At 36.0% G+C, this 25,844-nt stretch overlaps 1 protein-coding gene across 1 annotated transcript in view; it reads left to right on the top strand.

Annotated features, from left to right (window-relative positions):
• The first annotated feature begins 10,722 nt into the window (after nucleotides 1–10,722).
• CDH9 (cadherin 9) overlaps nucleotides 10,723–25,844 on the top strand; it is a 65,831-nt gene continuing 50,709 nt past the window's right edge. The window contains exon 1 of the mRNA XM_026039802.1: nucleotides 10,723–10,950. Within this exon, the coding sequence (XP_025895587.1) occupies nucleotides 10,723–10,950 (228 nt within the window). The remainder of the gene's footprint in view (nucleotides 10,951–25,844) is intronic.

Genomic DNA, 25,844 nt, shown 5'->3' with positions numbered 1-25,844 from the left:
GATCATGATGTCCATCTAAATTATAGCGTTGTAGCATCTTTTCTCTTCACAGAATTCAGAATTAACCAGATAAAAGACCTGTGACCAAAAGGGCAATTGCATTTGAGTTTGCTAGACCATAGTTGTTCACCCTATCTATTAATCACTGTTGATGTAAAATGTTTATTATAAAATCAAGACTAACCAAATTTAGATGAAGGTGCAAATTTAGACAAAGAATTGTTTACACATGGTTCATAAAATGCCACTTATCTGAGTTAGGAGAAAAGGACAATTTTGAATGATTTATTGAAAGTGTAATGAAAATATTTCATTAACTGCTACTGTGCACCCACAGCCATACCACTATGAAGTGACGTCAAATTTTGATGTTGTATTAATGAGTTCACAATCACAAAGCTAAAAAGACAGAATATGCATTTGTAGGAAGCCTACCTTTGCTTCACACCAAAATATTCATTTCTATATAAAACAAGAGGAAGAAAAGGACTGACATGCACTTTCCAGAAGATCACCTTCAGCATCTTTGTTTTGCTCCCCCTGTGTTGTGTGGTTGTGTGTGTGTCTGTTCACTATATAGCCAGACCTCTTAGCAGGATTGGAAACAGAGTCAGGGTTCCTCCTTTACCCTAATCTCTGCAGAGGGTGGAAAGGGAGGGAGAGACTCAGAGAACGTGAGCATTGGAGTGCATATGGGAAAGAAATCTGGGATTTTGACTGTGTCCTGCCAGCCGGCACAAACCATCTCTAGATTAGGATAGATAACATAACCCTACACTTGTCAAATGCTTCTCATAAGATATGCACTGTTTGGGGACATAATTTTGTTCTTTTTTATCATTTGGTCTCATCTTTTGCTTCTTAGAGAATTTCACAGAAAGAGCAGTGAAGGATCATGTTAGAATTCTATTTTAAAGATACTATGTATATTTCAAATTAATCAAAATAAATCACATGAAAATCTACATCCTCTGGGAATTCATACTGAGATACACAGTATTTAGCTCTCAATTCTAGCCCAAGTTCTGGCAAATGAAACGCATTGCTTGTCAGTTAAAAACTAGTTGATATTTTAATGGAAATGAAATAATTGTATCTCTCTGGTTGCTAGAAATAAAGGAAGCAAATAGTAAAACAGCTGGTATTACTAATAACAACTTCTGTGTGATCAGAGTATGATTAAATGATTAAATGTATATGTAGATGACATATTTCCACATCTTTAGACTTAGACCCAGATGGATTTCAGACACTGTTTTCTATTTCAGTTTTCTGAAGTTTCTTATCACCATAAAAACGATAAACCACATAAAGAATCTGTACGAATGGTGCAATTTAAAGGAGGATGAATTCAGGAATTACTCACTACAGAATCTTGAAATGCTTAAAAAAAGAATCTATTTTGGAATAAAAAAAGTCTTTAGAAACTATTTCCTAACAAAAATACCAACAAACTCAGCAGAAAAAAAAAACCCTTAAACTTTAGAGGATTCCTTTCCCAAAAGGGCTTTAAAATTCAAACTAGTCAAAATTTCAATATGAAATTGAGTATGGAAACCAAACTTTGATCTATTCGTCAAGGATTTTGGTGAGCAGTCAGTGCACTTTCTCTGTAACAGTAAGAGCCAAGACTGACCACATCTTCTAGATCTTTAGCTTTGAGGTGAGAGCACAAACCCTCAGGAAACAAATGGCAGAATGGAGCACTACTAGTGTAACAGAATAGGCAGCCAAGCTCCACTGCCATGAATCTGTGGGATGTCACCTTATCGTTTAAGCAAAATCTGAGAAAGCATTTTAGCAAACTATCATAAATAAAAACAGAAAAAAAAAAGGTTACTCTGAAAAAAAAATACTACTTAATCATTTTCTGTAACTTTTCATTTTAATTTGCTTGATATATGAGATTTACAAGCTACCAAATGTAATGACAACTTTTACAAAGTGTTTCAGTTTTATGAGGGACAAATAGTAAGGACAAAGTCTAATGCTGACACCAAGGATATTATTAGCAACTCTTACAAAGAATACAATTGGTGAACAAATGACAAACTGGGAAAAATTGAGCACAGTTTTTGGAAATAAATATTCTGCCTCACAGATCTCCTGGAGTCCTCTGAAAGTGTTACTAAGCACATGGACAGTTGTGACCTGTTTAACATGGCGTAGCAGTGCTTCCAGAGGCTTCGACAAGGTTGCTTACTAAAAGCTCTTAAGTAGCCATGAGTGGAAGGGAAGGTCCTTGCATGTATCAGCAATAGATTAAATGCCAGAAACCAAAAGTAAGAAGTGAATAATGAGTTTTTCAACTGAAATAAGGTCTGCTGTGGTGTTCCACAGAGATCAATGCTAGGACCAGGACTGTACGATATACTCATAAATAAAAAGAGAACAGGTTTGAATATCAAGGTGAAAAAGTTTGCAAGTGTAATTCAGCATAATAAAATGAAAGGACCTTTGCGAAGGCTTGTAGGAGCATCTTATAGCTATGACTACACTAACATACTTCACCTGTCAAAGACATAGGTTTTTGTGATGCACTCATCCATACTATTCAATTACCCCAAACACCATTTTAGTCTGTACCAGTCAGCATTTTCCCAGAAAATTACTGGAACTATTTAAGGGTGACTTCTTACTTATAGGATAACTTCTCAGAGATGGACAAATGGACAAAACAGTCCTGCTTCAGAAGGGGTGGGGAAGAGGAGAAGAGAAGAGAGTTTAACTAAATGGATTTGAGCCATGCCATTCCAATAAGCCTCTACCTGCCAGCCTCTACCTGGTTGAACAATATGCTTGCTATGGCTTACTAGTACGGCACTAGTCATTATATCTCATAAAACATAGTGACTAGATACCAAAATGACAGATAAAGATATGTAAATCAAAACACATGATAAACATCAGATTTTACATTTAAAATAACAAAGTCTGATTATTACTGTTGAGAAAAACATCTTAATGTAACAACAGATAATTCCAAGAAACCATTAACCCAGAGACCTTCAGCAATGAGCAAAGAGTATTCTATGAAATATTACAAAACTAAACAGAAAATGCGAGTAAGCTACTGTCCATGAAACTCCTGCAGTTTGCATACCACACCAAATGCTGATTTCTCATCTCACAAAGTATACTGTAAAACTGGAAGAGATTCAGGGAAGACTACAGGCAATACAGGTCTGTATATCTAGGAGAGGCAAAAAGAGTGAAGAGGGGCTGCCTATTCTTTAACTTCCAAAGATAGGAGAAGGTGTCACCAGGTGACTAGGTGTCAGGCATAATGTTCAGGAAGAAATACAGGGAGGTGGTTCTTGTCAAAACAAGTTGCTAAGCTGTGAGTCTCATTGTTGTTTCTCTTGGGTTATAGAAGTTTATATGGTTTTGAGACAGAAATAGAAAAGGAAAATATACTGAAGGTGACTGATATATAATGTTTCTTGAAAGAAAATAGGGAAACATGCAGAGAAAAAATTATGCTTCTCTGTGCATATAAGTTTTCAAAGGTGTCTGCTTGTGCGTATTGTCCTGGGTGGAGCATTTGTTTGCTTTTCATTTCTGCTTCGTTAATTCAGTCCAATGAAAAAAAAAGAACCAAGTGATTTTCCTTTTCTTTCTTTATTAAGGATAGAGATTCAGATATAGAGAAGGAAAATATCATCTTCATAATTGATGTTTCTCAGGCTTATATTATTCCTGTGATGCACAGAATTGTCCTTTGCAGTTAGGTAGTATAATATGTGTGTTATGGAAATACAGGTTGAAACCTCAGCTCAGCTCCTTCACGAGAAGACAGTAACAACAGGTTAAAATTGCCAGTCTTGAATCTGCGAACTAACATTTAATTGTTCAGCAACTGAGTTTCTCCAATTCAGGAGAGTGAATACATATATTCACTTGCAAGACGTAATTATGTCTGAATTTCACTCTTTCTTGAGAGGATTTCTAATGACTCAAAAGTACCTAAGCCAAAAATACATACATTACCTAGAAGGACTATCTTTATTGCATATTGACTTGCTCTTAAAGCATTATAAAAAGTGTAGATTCAGAAAACATAGGACTGAGTCGTGTAACTGGACTGGGCCACTGCAAAATTATACAGGAAGGAAAAGACTTCAGACAAAAGCCTACAGTCTCAGTTATCAATACTAAGTATATTGTCATTAGCAACATAAGTGCATTTCATTCACTTTCTGTAGAAAGACTGAGTAGGGCTGGTGACTCTAGAAAAGTGTTCTACACTTCCAGATACTAGTTTGTTTTTGAATTGGCAGATAGAAGGTTATGATGCTTATAAAACACAAAAACACCTGAAATAATGCAGGATATCAATATTAAAATGTGGACAACCAGCTTATGAGTGAGGACTTGTCATGTCAAATAAATGAGACAATTCTAAAGGGGAAGCCACAAGGAGAAATTTTGCTTTGATGACAGTATTTTCCCTCTTGGGAAATGTAGTCTGAAGACTATTCTGTAAAAAAACACAAATATGTTGCATTTGTAAATAAGGTGCCATAAAAACATATAGTGTGGCTTTATTACATGATAAGAGTGAAATGTGCTCCCCATGGATAAAAATCAATATTAGGATCAAAGAAATGTATTCAAAATGCCTGTCATTAAGGGTGTACAAGTGCTATGCTTCTCAGCTCCCCTCATGTTGATGAAAAGCAGGTCCTGTAAAAGGGATCATTAATGAGGAAGGTTTTTTTTTTTCTTTTAATGTGAAAAGAATAAAAATAGATTTTTCTTCTGTAATCTAGTGAGCTGGTGCCTCAAGGAGAGATATTTTAAAAGTCTCTTTTTAGCCTAATTGAACGCCATTGTTCATAAGTAAGTATCCTTATACAGGATGTGTCAAGAGTGCTGCAGGTCTCATTCTCTAACTGATGAAGGAATGGGTCCCAACCCATGGGAAAGGGACCAGAAACGGTTCCATGTACATGACAGGAGGGATCTGCTCCAGAGAAGGACAGATGGTATTTTCACTGTCAGGGACAGTTGATTTGAATCACAGCTGTGTCTCTAGTCGAGTTTTTGCCAGTGGGGATTGTCCAGACACGAATCAACACATTTTCTAGCCAGATCCACCCACCTGTGGGACTGGCATTACCTGCTATGAGTGCTATAGAGAGGGTGGCTAAAGCTGAATTTGGACCAGCATCTCCAGTGTATGTGTCTCAGAGGCTGGCAGAGCTCTAGAATAAATGCAAACTCCCACTATTCATGATAAGATAAATGGTTCTCATAATGCACTTACAGACCATAGCTTATTTGCCTAAGAACATTAGTTTAACAGACGTTCAATATAAATTGCTATTAGTCCATGTTCCCTAAAATATTGCATTTATTCCTGTGATACACACAGCTAAGGAAAACTCCACTGGTGTTCCAGGAACAAAGAATAATGCTCATCTGTTTTTTAGCAAAGTTTTCAGCTGAATTTGCCACTGCTGTATATCCTGCACAACAGAGCAGCAATGGGTAAAAAGCAGCTCTGTAAACCTGATCCCAAAGGTTTGCAACAGGAGCTGTAGAATAGGGAACTCTTTCATCCTTAATCTGCCCACTGCACCTGTGTCTGAACAGGATATGAGCACTTCTATCAGAGAGGAGTTGTTCATTAGTTGACAATCTGTCCTTTAATTGTCCATAGTCTCTCATAAGCTTGTTCAGCTTTTCTAGGCTGCTTCATTTATTTTTCAGAAATAAATGAAAATGCCCTGCTTTATACTCTCAGATTCAACACCGAATGTCATAGTCAAAATCCACATTGGCTGTTTTCTTTTTATCTTTTCATATTTTCATTGTTACCTTCAACCCTGCCTCTACCCTTGAAGAAGAGAGGGAGAGTATAATTAGGGAGGTGGAAATGAAAGGAGTTTGCTTTCTGGAAGTTAGCTATCAGTAACACGTGCACAGTTTACATTTGTGATTGCAGTGTGACTGGGCTTGGAGAATATCTGAGGGGTGTAGTCAGAAGCGTGTATACACATACCAGGACTATCTTTAATTAGATAGGGGAACAATAAAGGTGCAGGAAGGATGACACAGATCTCAGTTAAGACATGGTGTTATTGATGGCCATGTGTACCTCATAGCACAGACTGCGTTGTACAGCTTGATTGCACTTAGTATTCAGGTTAGGTAGATTAAAGCTACACACAGATTTTTTTTTTTTTTTTTTTTTTTTTCTGGGAGAAAACACAGACCAAGCAGAGGAGTCCCCTCACATGCATGCAGGATGCACAAGATTTATACTTACCGTGCCCTGTATATATGTAGATTTTATTTTTGCAGAGTGTCTGAATTATTTTAAACATCAGCAACAGTTTTTTTTTTTTTTTTTTCATATAAAGATCGGTGAGAGCAATATGGAGCACTGTAGCTGCAGTTAACTCTGTACTATTTTTAGACATAAATGAACGCCACAGACTCTTTCTTTTAGAACAGAATTTTACTTCACCATTAACAAATGAAACTAATATGGGGTACATTATCAAGTTGCTGAAGGTTAGCCTTCCTTCATGTCATGCTTATGAGTGCCTGTGTTACGCTAATTAGAAGCATTGCCATGGCAATCACTATAGAAACATTTAAATTGGCATCATTGCTAACAAATCCCTAGTATTGATCCCAGCAGGGCTTATTTCGCACCTCACCTGAAGAATCTAAACAGAATATTTTACATTTGAAAGGACTTTAAAAGATATGTTCTTTTTTTCAATTGCTAATATGCTAAGGAGAATCCTGTCTTTCATGCAGAGATAATTCATTTACCTGGAGCTTTTGTAGGACTGATATCGGAGTCCCTACTGTAAGGAGAGAGTGTAGTGATTCTCGGCTGCCTTCATGGATCTCTCAAACTTGAAAAAGCAAAAATATTTATTTACTCCACTCAGATCCTCTCATTTCCAATGTGAGGAAAGAATGCATGTTCTTTACAACCTAGGATATTAAAAGTTTTAAAGTACAACTAGCCCATCTTAAAAGAAAAATTCAGTTCATGTAGGAAGAAAGCCATTTTTCACTATTGAACAAGAAGAATAAATTGGTCACTGTAATGAATGATGCAAATAAAAGAGAAGTGAGAGTCTGTATATGTAATTTTTACCAGTTACTATTCTCCTTCATTCAAAATGAAAATCATTAAAATTTTCCTCTCCAGTTTCACTCACAGTATCTTTACTACTCTTTCTTAGAAGAAATCAAATTAGATTTTTTCCATAATGTTCAGAAGGGCCAGACTGACCCAGCCTAATATATTTATCTTCACAGACATCATATCCAACTACTGTAAAAATCAAAACCAGGAGAGAATGGAGTATATACTTATATATACATCCTTTTCATTCTAAAGAGAGGTTTGCCGTTTTTTATATGAAGGATATTGTCTTTTCTCTTTTATGTCTTCTTTTAATTAGCAGTAGAGGGCAGCACCACACAGAAAACCACACACTAAACAATCTCAGATTAAGTTCTGCATTGACAGGAACAAAATATGGGAACCTAGACTCCTACTGGGAATCAAACAAACAAACAAAAACAAAAAACCCAACTCTCTATTAAAAGATTAGAGTCTACACAGAAATTATGTCTTATAGCTGGCTAAGAGCAACTGTGTACGATCTTTGAAAGGTTGATCTTATTTTTCTAGACTACACCAGCATCGTTTGGTTGAGTATAAATTTTTCTAAATTTTTCAGGCTGAGGCCTAGTCAAGAGGGCTTGGTAGCTAGTGGGCTACCAGAAAAGACTTCTTTCTCAATGACCTTATTGAAGCGTTTCCTTTAGCGCAAAGAAAAGAATAGAAAGGTTTTGGATAGAAAGGAATGAGAAGAGTTTGAGTTAATTAAAAGCACTTAATTTTGGAAAAAAAAAAAAAGTAAAATGGAAGAATTCAGCTATCCACCTGACAGTATTTCAAAACTGAATATGCAATCTGTTTTTTCCTATCTCTCACACTTAGCGCTGTCTCAAAAAAAAAAAAAAAAGGAAAAAAGTAAGACCAGGTTAATTTTTGGAGTGTTAGATTCTTCTAAGCCTTTAAACAATGACAATTGGAAGACAAATTTAAAACTAACACTTAAAGATAACTTACTTTTCACAGTTCTCTTACAAGGCTTGGAGGGGTTGTAAAATATATATCATAGGATTTTTTAATAGTTTCCTAGACACACTGTATTGAAATTTGCCAAATACTCCAATGAATTAGAGAAATAAGCCATTGATGACCTTAACTATATTGCAACACAAAATTTATCCAAATAGTTAAGTAGTAACATCATACCCATAATGCATGGATATTATGATCCATGAAAACTTATCCAAAGCAAAAGCAATTGTATCTAAAGTTTGATTAATATGAAAATAACATTTTATCCTTCAGAATGTATATAAAATTAATTCTTGGACTATAGCCCAGTGAAGCAGTGATGTAGAGAGGTCGTGAAACAGTAAGTACTGTCTTAGGGTATATCAAGCAAGGTATCTCATGAAAACATGAGAAACGATATCTGTTACACTAGATGTGTACATAAGGGTTTGTTTACTTATCAAATCTATTCAATAAAGGTGAAATGAAATTGGGGTAGATGCAAAGAAGATCTAAAAAAATAAATAAGATATTTTCATATAGCAGGAGCCTAGTAGAGCGTGATGTACTTAGTCTAACAAAACTATAGCAAAATAAGATAAACATGAAAGAAGGAAAGAAATTACCTGAAGTCCACAACAATGTCCACACAACAATAAAACAGTCATGATTTGTCCAGAGGGAAATTTTAAGCTGCAAAATAGAAGCTTTATGTGGTCCCTGACTTCCCTATAGTATTTGCAGCACAGGACAAACCACTAGTTCTAATGTTTGTGACCAAGAGTAAAAAACATATTTGCCTGCTAAAACAATGGGATGGATTTGAGGATCCAATCAAGATCATATTTGCGTTGTGTGTTCTACATATACAAATCGTTTCACTCATTAATTCATTAATACAGATAATTAAATGATTTTAAAATAATTCATTAATAAAATATTTTAATCTTTATTTTTACTATAGAAGCGACTGGAGTAATTCGTCAAATCAAACCAAATCAAAATGTCCAATCAAACTGGACATATATGAAATTTAGGAAAAAAAGATTGACTGAAGATCTCTTTTATTAAACCTCTCTTGATCTGAATCCTGTGATCTTGAACCACAAGGCAAACATGTCATGTATGCAGTGTGCTTTCCATTTAACAATGTCAGAATTTACTAGAGTTAGATTAGTCACAGGAGGTTTTCTCTTCATTTCTCTGAACACAACAGGAATATATCAAGCATTACAAGTGAAAAAACAAAACTTTGAGTATATCTACAGGATTCAAAGAAAACATATCTTCTAACAAATGCCAAGAGCTGCATACATGCATGATTCTATGCAAATAGAGCTAATTTAGCTTGTGCTTTGATTTTTCAATTAAAATAAAGAAATAAAAAAGCAAGAGTTTTCCTGCATTATATCCATGATCTTCTGCATAAATTTAACACCTATTAAATTGTTTTCTTTTTAATTTTGAACATGGTGTTAGGAAGTGAGAAATATTTCAGGCTTTAACTTCTTGCTCACATAAAACTCTTTTTGAAGTTACTAAAACACCAAGACTTTGATCCTCTTCAGCATGGATAGTTAAGAACCTCAGGCCATGCATTCTCATGATATACCATAAGTAAGTATATCATCATTTTAAGGAGATTTCCATACAAGGGCAAGATTCTAAGACATTAAGACATTCAGAGTACAATCCACTGACTGTTTTCCATTCCCACAGTTTTGGTTCTCAAGTAAGAAATAATTTTCACAAAAAAAGAAATCGTATTTGCAATAATTTAAAATTTTCTGCAGAAAAAAAATGAAAAGAAAAAAAAACTAGTTGCAGACAAAATCTGTTTTGAGGAGAAAGGAAGATAGAAATAGGTGGTTTCTAAAATTTCAGAATTTCAGTGTCCTAAAGTATGTGGAAGTTGAGGTTTCATGACACTATCACTGATTATGGACTGGGATTCCCAAGCTAAACTATACTTTCCCTGATGCAGCATTACCCTGGTTTTCTATAATAAGCGATGACAGCTCAGTAAATGATTCTCTGTGACAAAAGGAGGGTAGTGAGGGGGAAGAGTGAATCTTATAAATCATGAAGCAACAAAATGTTCAGCTTTACAGAAACTTCTTTACAGGTACTAACGTCTCTACCAGGTACAGGTACATTACTCAGGTTGAGCAATGGAAGAGATTAGATTGGAAGGTTTCCTACTATTTGGACAGTTGTGTTGTCTCAAGATGCTAGTGCTAGCTGAGAATTACCTCTGAAAATGAGTCTCTGAAACTGGTACCTCAGTAACTGTAGACTGTTACTGAGGACCAGAGAGACAATAAAATACTTGACTCTTAGCAGTCCTTAATTGCTGTCCATAATTATTTGAGGAAAATGATCAACTAAATATGCAATCCATCCTTTTGGTATATCTCTCTCTAACTACTTTTCATCAGCATTGTCATGATTGCTATGTTATTGATATATCTGCTACTGGCTTAGGAAAGTAACATTATGGCAATTTACTCAAATACTTTTCTCCATCTTCTAGGTCCTATTCGCAAGAGAAATACAACATTTAAACATTTTGTTCTGGGGAATTATTAGAGAATTGGAGCTTGACAGCATCTCTGCAAATGATGAGGACTTACTCCTTGACAGTTTTGCTTTGGGGCTGTATGCTTCATGCAGTTCCTATGATGCTATCCCTAAAAAGGACTAGCAAGAATTTACATACAGAAAGGATAACAGGGTTGTCAGAGAATGATGGAAAAACACTGCACCGTACCAAGCGTGGCTGGATGTGGAATCAATTTTTCTTGCTGGAGGAATACACAGGCCCAGATACTCAATACGTGGGCAAGGTAAGCCTTGTTTTTAAAGAGTTCTTGAGAGGTTATGCATCTGACAACCTTAGTATTTTGCCCCTCTCTCTATAGTTGTTCCGAACAAGCTAGTTGTACACTTGAGGCTTCATGATTATTCAAACTTGTAGGAGAAATGAAGTAGTTCAATGAATAAAATAGAGAACTGTTCAGAATAAAAATTGCCTATTTCTTATTACATATGTCCATGCAGGTTTTACCACTGGATCATTTCCTACTTCCGAAAACTAAAAATAAATTTTAGATAAGGGAATAGAGAAGTTATGTCTTCATTCCTATACCTTGTGACATTGTACCAGGATGTATAACTCCTCAATTTAAATAGAAAATTCTATTCATTATTAGTAGAATTGTTGTCTGTACACAGTTCTAAGCATGAACAAAATGCCTGTGCTTTTCAAGGACAAAAGTTTTTTATCATTTCTTCCATAAATATATATATTCTTATATAAGACTATTACATAGAGCTTAATGGTTTAAAGGCTTTTCATTCTTTATTTTTGGCTACCAAAGTGAAAGTATCTATAAATTCCATTTCTCTGGATTGAGATCTTTTCTGAAAATGTTCAAATGAAAGATTCTCAGATTTGTAGTCCTTTGCTGTGCAACACCATCTACCTGATCTGCCTTGAATTCTGTCATATCTAAGCATACTTGGTGATAACATAGAATAATACCTAGAATTCTCAGAGATTCAAGCAAATATTTATCTTCAGTGACTAAAATAATAGGTGTTCATTCCTGCTTCTGTGATTTATCCAGAACGCTGTCAATAGCAAGGATTGTAATGTAGTTCTCTCATTTTCTGGTGCCTAAATATCGATTGAGGCATGTCTGATTGAAAAAGCCAAAACTATTTTTGAACATTTATTAATACCTCTAGTTATGGTAAGCATGATCATCTGGAAATGAAGCCTTATTAAAAAAGAAATGCCAGTGAAGCCAACCATGGTAATTATGAACTTGATTCTAACCCTCATTTGTACCAGCACTATACCCTCAGAATTCTGTTTCAGTGTAATTAGTTCTGGTCTGCAACAGTGGACATAAGATGAGATCTAATAATGCCACTGCTGCTTTTGTTTTACAGTGTATACAACAGTGAGGTTTGTTGTAATCAAAGGAAACTTACATAAAAATGGAAATTACTTCATAGAGAGATTTCTAAAAAAAATTGGTTGAAGATACCTTGGAATAATGAAAAAAACTTTCACAGAAAATAGGTAACAAAGTGTAAAATATTCTGGATTCAGCTTCTACCTACAGTCACAGAAATATTTAACTCTTTGTAAAAACAAAAAGTTGTCACAGTAGACATGTATGAAACATAAGAGCTGATTCCTCTATAAAGAGAAGTCAACTAAGGAGATCTTTTCCAAAAAAAAAAAAAAAAAAAAAACCATTTTTTTTACCAATATTATTTCTGCGAAAGGCTTAAATCTTACATTTAGTATTCTCCTGCTCAAAGTGATGGTAATTAGCAAACTGGCATGTGTGAATAGAGAACACTTTTATTGCAACCCATGGGGATGAGCTGGTAGTGAGAAATCTTATCCGTTTCCTCTTTAATATGGGTAGGCACATGCAGCTGGATTACTGGGGCAGAATAATAAACAGTGTTCTAGTTATAAAATAAAATGAACTAAGAAACTTTATCAGGAGATATACTTTTGAAGGAGAATATAAGCATAGTGATAAGAAGTTATTTTTTCCTCAATAAAATCATTTTTTCAACACTTCTATTCTGCCATTGGTCTATTTGGTCATTGTTTGTGTTTGTGGGGGCACATTGTTTATGTCTCCCTGTTCATATAAGAGTCTGTTGTAGATATAGCTGGATAGCTTGGACTAAGGCAATGGTAATGGTCATAGATGACGCAAAATGGAAGGCAATTAAAATTACCGTGTTATTTAAATATACTCATTTCGTACAATGAACGCTGAGTATGTGATCATCAACACTTTTATATATCAGAAATTTTCACAAAAGGTTGTGCACAGGACTGTAAAACTCTGTCCATCTACTTCAAAATCACTAAAACTAGAGAAAGTGGAATACACTGCAATATGGCATTTAGACTTACGTGTATGAGAGAAGTATCTTATTAAAAGAAAAGGAACTACTGACATTATTTTGTGAAGTATCAAGGGGTTAAAGAGAAGAAGTGTTCCTTGGTTTCTGATATCCCCTCTGTTTTCCCTAGAAAGGGGTCAAAGATCCAGCTTCTCAGCTGCTACTAACTTTAAGGAGGGAAAAGGGCTTAGGTTGAACCCCCATGCAGAGACCAAGAAATGTGACCTAGAACAGTGACCTTCTATGAGAAGAAAGGCTATCTACATTTCCTCAGAAAAAGCAAAAAAAAAATTAAAAAAAAGGAAAAAAGAAAAGAAAGAAAACCTAAAGAAGAAGGGATATGCAATTAAGACAGTATTAAAGTGTTGATGGGCATGATGTTCATTAATTAAAGAAAAAGGTAATAAAAAGCAAAAGAGTCACTAACCAGATAGCCCTTTAGGGATAATTAGCTTTATTTTCTCCAAAGCTGTTACTTATTTTATGTGCCTTTATTTCTAAGTAACTTACCTGACACCCATTGAACATGCATCAATTTTGGAAGATGTTAAAAATGCCTTCTCTTTAACTACAATCTTTACAAAATATCCTTAGGTGGGAACAAATTAACCTAATAAAAAAATCAGCCATTTTTGAAAATGTAGTAATTTATGGGTCACACAAGTGATTTTGAGAGACAGAGACTTTTCTCCTTGTATTAGCAGTTACACAAGGAAATTTTTTCACAGGAAAGCGAGTCTCTCCCTAGAGCAGTCAGGGCACTTTGCAAAGCAAAGTCCTTGTGATAGGCCAATAATGTGTGAAGTTACATACAATGTATGTTAGAATGACCATAAATTATACAATATAAACCATCTCCAACATCTATGGTAGCCTTGAAGTTTCAGAAATACTACGGTGCACTCAGGCTTTAGTCGTATTAAAAGAGGAAGTACAAGAAATAAAATGACACTGTTCAAAATTAGCCTCTGTGAACAACTTCCTGTTTAATATCTTTTATAAGATTAAATTAATTGTCCTTTGTATGTCATAACTACCATTTAAATTGGATACAAACTGAAGAAAAATCTCTTTTCTGCCTGCAGTTTACCAGTGAGTTTGATTCATGACATTTGCCAGTACATTTTTTTAAAGAGCAGAAAGTGAAAACAAAAATATGTAGAGGGCATACTTTTTATTTTCTTCTTTTTTTTTTTTTCTTTCTATTTTTGTTTCTGCATCTGTGCAAATGCAACCACTTATTTCTGGTTGCAGAATAGTCCGCTACATAGTCTGTAACAGTATTAAGATATCTTCCAGGGAGGATTCCTACTGTAGCAGTCTTCCTTACAAAAAGAAGAGAGAAGACTGGAAGATCCTCATATAACAATGCAAGCAGCTTCATTGGATTACTAGAATTCACATTATTGGATTATCCACAAGAATTGCTGCTATTTAAGGCAGATACTTACTCAGTAGTCTCTTCACATTTTATGTTCTTTCTTACTTAATGGGATTGGATAGTATTGCCTTATATATATTGTATGTAGAAATATTCTCTCACTTTACTTTGCAAATTGCCACTGGCACCCCATAAAAGGCCAGAGCGGGCTCCCTTTCCATACATGAAGCAGCCAATAAGTCAGAGAACAGGGTCACTGAAGTCCTTGCACTAACCCTAGTTCACTCATATCTTAACCTCCTGATGGAACAGTTAATGGTGCTCTGCCTCAGCCCTAAGCAGTCAGGAAGTAAAAAGTCCACTCCATGGTCTGGAAGGTTGTTCCACTGATCCATCTCTTAACAACACCTGTAGTCTGCAGTATTCCAGTATTCCAGTATTGCAGTTCTATCTGCAGTCTGAAATCTGGAGTAGCCTCCGTTTCTGGCTATTCAAAGCATTGTGTTTCCCTCCATCTTTTTTTTTTTTTTTTTTTTTAATTAATGATCAAAGACTCCTTTTTGTAAATAATGAATTTTGCTATCATTTCACTTTAAGAGTATGATAGTGAACCTGCATTTTCACTTGAGCCTTTAATCAATTTATGCAATCAATCCAAAGACATGCTTCACAATGTTTGCTCTTTTCCTTCAACAGAATCAGCTGTGTAACTCTGAGGCTGAGAGAAAATCCAGGCGCAGTTTCTGTCAGTTTCAGGCATGCCCTTCAATTCCACCTATAGACATACCTAACGTCTCACTTGAAAGATTATTGCAGTCAATGCATCATCTAAATGTATCTCTGCTAAAAACATCTTTCTTCTTCATCTTTTGACATAGCAGTATGTGAAGTTTCAAAAAAATGACAGAATCAGTCAGCCATATCTTGCAGAAATATAATCATTTCTAAATATAATTTAACTTAGAGAAGACTTCATCATGAACATTCTTAACAGATGAATCTGGGATATACTTGAATGCTGACTGTTGAAATATAACTTTTAAAAGAACATTGAATAATACTTTTTCATTACAAATTCTACTCTTAAAATACAAACCAGAATTTTAAGATTACATCAAAGAGAAAAATCAGTAGATTATCCCTTTGTCTTCACTTTCATCTCTCTAATCTGCATTTTTTTTCATGATCTGTGAATGAATACTGCAGAAATAATGATGCAATAATGATCCAAGCAAAAACTAAAAACCACATCAGAACAGAAAAGATCAAGAAAGGAAGAGTCTGACCCCTATTAAAAAAAAAAAAAAAAATGGCTCCAAAATCAATAAAAATATACGCCATCAGGACTACCTTTTACTTCATTCTTCAGTCAGTATATGTTCTCAATGCAGTTTTGAGCTAATTTTAAGCAGCCACCACTCTAGGAAGCTGCATCGCCAAAATAAAAGTAACCTAGAGTAAAAAACAAGGTTGTCAAAAAAATTTGATTGTCTCTTGTATTTTTGCAAAGAAGGCTGAAGAGGTCAAGGACAAAAAAAAAAAAAAAAAAGGAAAACAATGCTACATTTTCAGAAGAGAAGTATGACTGTTTTCTATAGAAGAAAATTTCAGAAATACTTGAAGCCATCTAATCACATCATACCTAATCCATGCAAAAACCTAGATAGTTTAGATGTGATATGTCTTTAATATTACTCTGCCCTGATACACCAAAACTTGAATTTTGCTTTCAAGTTTAGGCATCACAGTTCAAAAAATAAAGAAGCAATTGTGAAAATAACTAGAATGATCAGGGGCTGCAAATACATAAGCTTTATATACATTATACATATATATACACACACACACATACACACAAACAAGATTTGTCACTCTGTGGTTCAGATATGGCAGCCGTCATGAAATATCTTCTCCATTTCCTCAACTACATAAAAGTATGATGAAAAAATCAAAATAACTTTATCTTCATGTCATGTTCAGGGCAAGAATTTGGGTTCTCATTGTCACAATTTACATTCAACATCAGGAAAACCTTTCTGATAGTAAATATAGCAAATATAGTGAAGTACTGGAAAAGATCACCCAAAGAAATGGGCATTTCTTAGCACTGGAAGTTTCAGGATGGCATAAAAAAAGATGTGCCAGAATCATTGATGTTGCTTGGAGGCTGGAGAATGGCACAGATTATCTCTTTAAGTTCTTTTCTGTTCTGTCCTCAAGGATGATGTGCATATTCCATGTTCAGTGCTAAATCAGCTAAAGTGCACATGAAAAAAACAAACAGAAATGAGGAAATCCCCAAACCCTCCACAAGCCGACGCAGCCTGGCCAGAATATCAAGACCTTAAAGTTAAATAAAAAGAAAGAGGAAGAAACCTGCCAGTTATTTGCATGTGTGCCCTATCAAAAAGGGTCCTGATAGAGAATAGAGCATTTGCTGGGAACTTTTGCTGAGAATTTCACAAGAGAATTAATACTATCTTCACACATAGCATGGACATATGACAAAACACATCTGCTTTTAAAGCCAATATGACACAATAATACAAAGGCAAAACAATAGTAATTTGGCCATTTCTCCCTTTCCCTCTCTTTCTATTATCCCTCCTTCAGATGTGAAATTTCTCCCTTAAAATTACACTCACTTGTGTCCAACATATCATAGAAGTCTGGTATATGATATCTCTTTTATTCTTCACCACAGTGCTTGCTCTTTGCCCATCAGCAGTGGTTTCAAATTTCATATTTCCATTTGAAATTTCCAATTGTTAGAGGGTGGTGATAAATGGGGCCGAGCCCAGTTGGAGGCCTGTGGCCAATGTTATCCCCCAGGGGTCAGTACTGGGCCCAGTGCTGTTCAACTTGTTTATCAATGACCTGGACGAGGGCACGGAATGCACCCTTAGCAAGTTTGCAGACGACACCAAGCCGGGTGGAGTGGCCGACACTCCGGAGGGCTGTGCTGCCATCCAGAGGGACCTGGACAGGCTGGAGAGTTGGGCAGAGAGGAACCTCATGAGGTTCAGTAAGGACAAGTGCAGGGTCCTGCACCTGGGGAGGAATAACCCCAGGCATCAGTACAGATTAGGGGTCGACCTGCTGGAAAGCAGCTCTGTTGAGAGGGACCTGGGAGTCCTGGTTGTCACCAAGTTAACCCTGAGGCAGCAGTGCCCTTGTGGCCAAGAAGGCCAATGGGTCCTGGCCTGCATCAGGAGGAGTGTTGCCAGCAGGTCAAGGGAGGGGATCCTACCCCTTTACTCAGCTCTGGTGAGGCCTCACCTGGAGTACTGTGTGCAGTTCTAGACTCCCCAGTATAAGAGGGATGTGGAGCTTCTAGAGAGGGTCCAGAGAAGAGCGACAAAGATGATTAAGGGAATGGAACATCTCTCATATGAGGAAAGAATGGGTGAGTTGGGCCTGTTTTCTCTGGAGAAGAGAAGGCTGAGAGGGGATATGATTAACATATAAAAGTAGATGAAGGGAGAATATAGGGAGGAAGGGGTCAAGCTCTTCTCAGTGGTGGCCAGTGAGAGGACAAGGGGTAAAGGGTGTAAGCTGAAACACAGGAAATTCCATCTCCAGGTGAGGAGGAACTTCTTTACAGTGAGGGTGACAGAGCAGTGGAACAGGCTGCCCAGGGAGGTTGTGGAGTCTCCTTCTCTGGAGGTCTTCCAAAGCTGCCTGGATGCCACCCTGTGCCACATGCTCTAGGTGTTCCTCCTGGAGCAGGGGGGTTGGACTAGGTGATCTCTAGAGGTCCCTTCCAACCTTAACCATTCTGTGATTAAAAGCCAAAGTCTTGGCAAGCTCCATAGGCTAAAAGATCTAGACAGGTCTTCCACCAAAATTTGGTTGACAAGGGCTCTGCCACAATAAGCTATTGTTATTTGTAGACTAACCATAGCTTCTTGTAAAACTTTTTAAGCTGGTATTTCTCAGCCTTACAGCTGTAAGCCACCAGGAACAGAAGATTAGACTAGTGGCAATCTGAAGACCTATCATTATCTGTTATCAGGCAATCATTTACTGTGCAAGAGAAAGTGGGAAGGTGAGGAAAATGTATTTTGCAAGATACTTTCCATGATGCGGCATATTTATTGCATCGATTGCATTATGGGAGCGATTCTGAAAAGGCAAAGCATTTTAACTGTATTGTGGTTTACTAGTATCTATCAGTCTAGTGATAAAAAGAGTGTAAAACCCATCAGAGCAAATCAATATGTGACTACTTAGAAAGGGCAATTTGACTGCATCAGATGGTGGTATTGTGCAACATCTTGTCTGTCAGAGAAAGGTTTATGAATAGTCACCTTGAAAAGAAAAAGAGGAGCTGTCAACAAGCAACTGTCAAGAAGAGCAAGTCTTTTCTTCCTGTATGTGTCTGATACATCAAATCCTGTCCATTGCAGGAATCATCACACATTTCAGCCTTTCAGAAACTGAAAAATATGTTAGTCTAGCCAGCATAATCAGTCTATTTAACACTATGCTGGGTATCAATCAGAAGAAGGTTCCTTATAAGTTGTAGAAATGCAACACTCTGAGCAAATCCGCACTGTGTGAATTAAAATAGGAGCATAAACACACAGGGCCAACCTCTGCTTTCTTACATTTACATTCTATTTACATTCTAGAAACACTCTAGTCTCTTGTGTCTAGTTTTCACACACTAGAGTGTAGTAAAGGGAGTCAGAAAGTATTCTGGCCTCTATGAACATGACAGAAGCCATAAATTCATCCTCATCCAACATCCAATCTCAAGGAAAATCATGACAATTTCAGATAGGAGCCATCATAACACTTTTGCCAAACTGAGGGTCAGGAAATGCATAACAGGCTGATGACTTTTAAATGACTTTTAGCTTTAACTGAAGAAAGAGTTATTCTCCACTTCCATGGCATGACCTGTTACATCAGGTCATTACATCACTTTTTCTGTGTTTAAGTTGTAGAGCTCCTAACATCACATAGGGTCCTTTTGAACCCTTGTTCAGCCAGCAGAATAAAGTTTTAGCTCCAGCCCTGCCACAGCAATATTCAAAGAAGCTGGAAAATAATCTGAAATATAATTTGATTAAAGTTTTCCCTTATCCATGCCTTTCTTTGTCTTTCTAGCTGTTAAATGTAATTATCAACACTTGTGGTATAAATGATTGCTTTTTTTTAGTGCACGAAAATGACAACCACTTAGGTGGCTACATATAGTGACAAATCTGTAAAGACCATCACTACGCATAGCTAATCTTGTTTCTAGAAGTGTATCCGCTGCTAAATATTTCTAGTTAAGGCCAGAAACTAACTTAGTTTTCATAAACACTGAGAATTAATTTGGTCCTTATTATAAACAAAAGTTGTGGTTTACAACTTTTGTGTTGCTTAAGGAGAATTTATATCATTTTATCAAGATATTAAAAACATATACTGAAGAAGCTTTAAAAATGATTCTTTTCTGATAATTCAGTCTAATAGGGATTCTGGAAGTAAGTATATTTTTATTTTTAATAAGAATTTGCAATGAATAAACATTGTCACAATCCAAGAGGTAACACAGTATTAAATAAATAAAATAAAATAAAACTGGGTCAGGTGAATGCCTGATAGGACCAAATTAAAAAAAAAAAAAAAAAAAAAAAAGGGTAAATAAATATTTTTATCAATGCAAGATTCAAAGTTAAAATTAGTGAAACTAAAGATATTTTAAATCGAACTATATATATATAATATATGCTTTATGTGTTACCTATGTTCCGTGTAACATGTGATTAGAAGAAATAGCTGTGTATATTTATCTTTAATTTTAGGGTTGCTAATTGCTAAAAATAGATCCTAGGTAGGTATACACGAAAAATCTGGACATTTAATTAGATGAAAAGAGGAATGTGGCATGCAATAAGAATTTCTGTATATATTCTAGGTGAAGAAATTGGAAGGATGTTTTAAAACAACAAAATAATTTTTTTTTCACTCTCACTGAACGTTTTATAGAACATAAATGTATGTTCATCTCTACAAAGGCTAGTAATTGAGAAGTGGAAGAGGTCAGCGTCTGATTCTCACTCATTTGACATGAAAGATTTAGAATAATTTGTCGAAGGGTGTGAAGTGAAATCCACCCCAGAAGTAATTCTTTAGCCCTACACTAATATTGTTAATGGAGAGAAACATGAATAATCCATTCTGTGTTCATTCCTTTAGAGATGCTCCTAATTCTCCTTGTACTTCAGGTGTCTAAAACTGTATTAACTTCTAACTGTGAAGAGGGGGAAAAAAAAAGAAAAAAACTTCCTTTTTCTTTACATTGCTCTCTCTTAGAATCATAGAATCATAGAATCATAGAATGCCGAAGGTTGGAAGGGACCTCAGAGGTCATCGAGTCCAACCCCCCTGCTCACGCAGGGTCACCTAGAGCACGTGGCACAGGGCTGCATCCAAGCGGGTTTTAAAGATCTCCAAAGAAGGAGACTCCACAACCTCTCTGGGCAGCCTGTTCCAGTGCTTTGTCACCCTCACAGTGAAGAAATGCTTCCTTAAGTTCCTGTGGAACTTCCGATGCTTCAGTTTGAAGCCATTTCCTCTAGTCCTATCCCTGCCCACCACTGAAAAGAGGCTGCCCCCCTCCTCCTCACTGCCTCCCTTGAGGTATTTATACAGCTGATCAGGTCCCCCCTCAGCCTCCTCTTCTCCAGGCTGAACAGACCCAGCTCTCTCAGCCTTTATTCATATGGTAGATGTTCCAGGCCCCTGATCATCCTGGTAGCCCTGCGCTGGACTCTCTCCAGCAGCTCCACATCACTCTTGTACTGGGGAGCCCAGAACTGGACACAGTACTCCAGATGTGGCCTCACCAGGGCTGAGTAGATGGGGATGATCACTTCCCTTGACCTGCTGGAGGTCTTCAGGGTAAAGATATTTATTTTAATCTCTTTGATAAGTATATATGAGGAAACGAGAAATAAAAACATGTAATGATAATTATTAATAATAATTTTCATTTCAGGGAACACATTTCATCAGAATATCTCAAGGCATTTTATGTTAAATGAACTCACAGTACCTCTGGTGAAATAGTCAAAGACATAATATCTATTTTTCTGAAGAACAAACTGCAGCCAAGATGCCGAAGCAGTGATTTGAGCTTGTAGAGCCAGTCGATGACAACAATAGGACACTGAAACACCCCTGAATGGGGAAAGATTCAGCATAATGACAGGGTTTATCTTCTGGAAGAGGAGGCTGAGTTAGAGATGACAGCACAAATGAAATGTGGAAAACAATTTTAAAAAGAAGCACTGATGATATTTTATCCTATATAGTAAAATCTCAAGTTCTATTTTAAAATCCAAATGACCAAAGTACTTTGCAGAGCAATCAGTTATACTCTGTGTCCTGCATGCTTCTCCAAATTAATGAATAGCTACTATGAGGAATATGGATTTCCAGGGATGTAGACAGTCAGTACTTAGGACCACAGTTTCCCAAAAAGTATTTTTTGATAAGGTTAATATAGAATTAACATTGATATAGTAAGATTTTTACTTAGATCTAAATAATTTGTCTATCAATTTTCTTAAATAAAATTAGTTTAATACATCCTCTATGCAGATCCTGCTCTTTTATTTTTCAGTAATATTTGTTCTGAATGGACAATACATTTTTTTGATATAATTTAGTCTTCTCATCCTAAGATGGCTTTTTCTTAAACATTGTGAAAACTGTTTGCTAAGGTCTACTTAGCAAATAGCTAATCTGGATACAGCTGGATACAGTTCTACAAAAGTCACTTTGTCCTGAAAAAAACTGCCATTATTGAAAGCAAAAATAAAATTATTGAAAAGATATAACTACATAAAAGATAGCAAGACAATTTGCTAATACTGAATAACATAATAAATACAATACACTTTCTGGGGGATCTTGGTTCTAAAGATCACACTATATTAAGAATTCAGGGAACTATGAAAAATATATCTTTTTCAAGAAATTTGGAATTTTTTTGACAAAGAAGTAGCTGTGAATCAATAAACTTAGAACTCTCAAGACTTAGACTTTAAGCGTTGAAATAGACTTCTTGTACAAGTAAGTATATTTTAAGGTTGATACGTAACTTTAAATATCTTAAATATTTCTGAAAGACACCAATTGTTGGACAGCTCAGGAAAAATGTACAATTTTGTATCTGCTTCCTTTGAATGAGCACATTTTTTTTTTCTGTATGTCTGGTACTGTCAACATGGATTCATGTTTACAGATTTTAAGAGCAAGAAATGCCCTTTGATCACACTGCCTTACATCTTGACATCCTACTCTATTACTCTTGCTCTATGTTGTGTATGAAAGATATTCAGTCTTGATCTAGAGATATCACCTTGTGTGTGTGTGTGTTTATGTGTGTGTATTTGTATATAGGTAGACATCTATAAAATTGCCACAGAATCACAGAATGGGTGAAGTTGGAACAGATCTTTATAGACGATCTAACTAAACCTCTGCATAAGCAGTCATTTAGAGTAAGCTGCCCAGGACTCTGTCCAGGAAGCTTTTATATATCTCCAAGGGTGGAAGCTCCGTAATCTCTCTGTGCAACCTGTGCTGTATTAAAATCAGTGTTGTGATTAAAAAAATAGGAATAAAAGTCCATTACTCTGTTACTGATATATTCTTCAGATCAGTGTGGATCTGGAAACAGTTTAGGTTAATCATTGCAGCAGTTGTGCAAAGTTAAGACAACAGTAACTAAATAAATTCAAAAACTTCAGGTTCATATAAAAAGAAAATAGTAACAAGAACCAGTTACCTCAAAGAGCCATAATCCAAGATCTGTACAGTTAGGGCAGCAAAAGAAGAATAAACTGCAAAGAGTGGCCAAGTTTGCATGCTCTCCCAAACTAACAGCATGTTAATTGTCACTGTCAAAGAAAGAGTGCTTAACTAGAAGGATCACTGACTCTGACCTAGTAGGACCTTATTTCTGTACTTGTTAGTGCAGTGCTGAGCCCCAGTTTACCAGTTCTGTTCAGATTAGGGAATATTCTATCTATTCAGTAAGTTTATACCTGTGCCAGGGCCAGAGCTTTTTTATTGGCAACTAGTTTGGATGCCTCTAAAACAGCAAGTGACATAACACACAGGAAAATTTCACTCATAAAATTTCCACAGAGAGAAAAACTAAGAGAAAAAATATCCTACCTTATTGTGAAGCTTCTAAAATACTGATGGTCTTAGCACCTGTTCCAGTGATTGATTAAAATGACAATACTAGATGTTGAGTTGTGATGTGATTATTTCTGATCTGTGGACATAATTGATGATCTTTTCTTTTTAAACCTGTTATCTCATGTTCTGAAACAGCCAAATGACAGATCACTGCATACCATGAAAAAGAAAATTTGGTTTGTCTCATTGTTTTCTGTGCAGTAGTAAGAGGTACAAACAATTTTCCAGACCTGTCTGACTCTTAAGAGCATAGGACAAAGTAGATAGGAGAAGTAAACAGTAGATAGGGCAAGGAGATTCATCAGAAAAACCTTGATTTCCAGAACTTCCTCCTCAAGATACAGGGAAGAGCTGTGGGCCAAGAAAATCAGTTTCTCCATATAAAAGTTATTTCAGCAGGATCAAAAGGCTAATAAGGATTTTGCTCAGTGTTTCCTCAGTGAAAAGCAGATTTACCCCGGCTCTCCATACTGAGTTGGAATCAGCACTGCAGCTGGTGTGAGCAGTGTGTTTCATAATACCATTCTCTAGAGGATTTGTAACAATAGACAGCTGAACACAAGAACCAGATGCTGGAAAACAGAAGATAAGAAAAGTAAATGTCATTTGCCTTGTTTAATATACAGTCACTTAGGTTACCATCACACACAGAGTTGGGCTGTTTTAATTAAGAAGTTTGTGCTGATGTCACAAATTCAAGTCAGGTAAATATATTGCCATTTAGCACATACATAAAAAAAATTTTTGATTAAACACACATGAATAGAAAATTAAGGCAAAGCAGATAATGCTACTGCAATCCACGCTGAAGAGCTACCGCAGTTATTAAGATGCCTTTAGACTTTTTAATTAGTTAAAATGTTAATGAAAGGGAATGTTGGCTGAGCTGCTGGTGGTGCTGCATCCCAGCTGCTGTAAAACTCCCAAGGAGATCTGAAATCATACAGTGGGGGCATTGGTTAATAACCTACCTGTCACTAGCACTCAACATGTTTTCTCTGAGATTTTAGGGTTGTCTGTGATACTACAAGATTTTATTTTTACTGCAGTTCTTCTTGCATTTTCTATATCAATTAATTGTTTTTTTATGTGATACTCATCTCTCCTCCTCCTTAACAACAACCATCTTCTTTCCCAGCTCTACACACATACTTTCTTGTCTTGAAGTAAAGGTAGAGTGACAATTACAGTCCAGTTTACTGGGGTCAAATCAATTTTTGTTTTAAGACATGCTATGTGAGTTCTTTGAGCCACTGCTGAAGAATAAATGGCATAGTACAGTCATCAAATAGAAATAAAATTGGATGTAACTAAGCACATGGTGCTGTAAAAGTACTGGGAGTACTTTGGACCAGTGTCCACATGGACCAGTGTTTTGCTGTTTTGCTGTTTTGTTTTTTATTTTTTTTTAATTCTTTTGCCTGTTTCTGCCTGTTTCTGCCCTCACTTAGGAGCTATGGCTAGACAAGTGTGATTAAAAGATATTTGAGAAACCCTACAGCGACAGAGACCTCCCTCAACCCCACAATTTCTGAAACGTTTCACTGTGAGACTCCTTACTTTGGACATGCCCATTTAGCTTATGTTCCTCCTTGTATTGCTTAGTAGTTGCGCTCATTGCTTCCCACTTCAAAAGATGGACATTTATTTGAAAGAATCATAACAAGCTCAGCAGGTAAAGATACTTTGCCGCTTGATCACTTATGCCATATATAGACTAGACTGTATATAGACTATGTAAGTTTCCTAGAGTCATTAGGTCTGGAGATATTATAACCAAAACCAAAACAGTTTTTCAACCTGGAGTTATACATGGCATGACTCTTTTGCCTTAAGACATAAGAACTATGTTATAAAAGGTAAAATCAAGGAAAACAATTTGCAGTAGGCAAGACTGGCATGTAGAAGGAAAGAACCTTAATTGCACTAGGAACTAAGAAGCTGAATATACAGTGCTTTGAGGAGGAAAAAAAAAAAAAAAAGATATTTTCCATCTGAGGCATAAATTGTACATGAAGTATAAAAAGAACAGAGATGTATTCAGACAGCTGTGTTATGGTTCAGCAAAACCTTAAGTAGAAATATATTTGGTATGAAAAGACAGTACCAATTTCACTTCTGAATTAGTTTTCTGTTTCACAAGAGAAAAAAAAAAAAATTCTTTTATAGCTTCCAAGTTTCCCCTGCTGACTAGTTTGTGATAGC

The sequence above is a fragment of the Nothoprocta perdicaria genome, unplaced genomic scaffold, assembly GCF_003342845.1.
Source record: "Nothoprocta perdicaria isolate Ctin4 unplaced genomic scaffold, notPer1 scaffold_241, whole genome shotgun sequence".
Lineage (NCBI taxonomy): Eukaryota > Metazoa > Chordata > Aves > Tinamiformes > Tinamidae > Nothoprocta > Nothoprocta perdicaria.
This window is presented reverse-complemented; position numbering and strand designations above follow the sequence as displayed.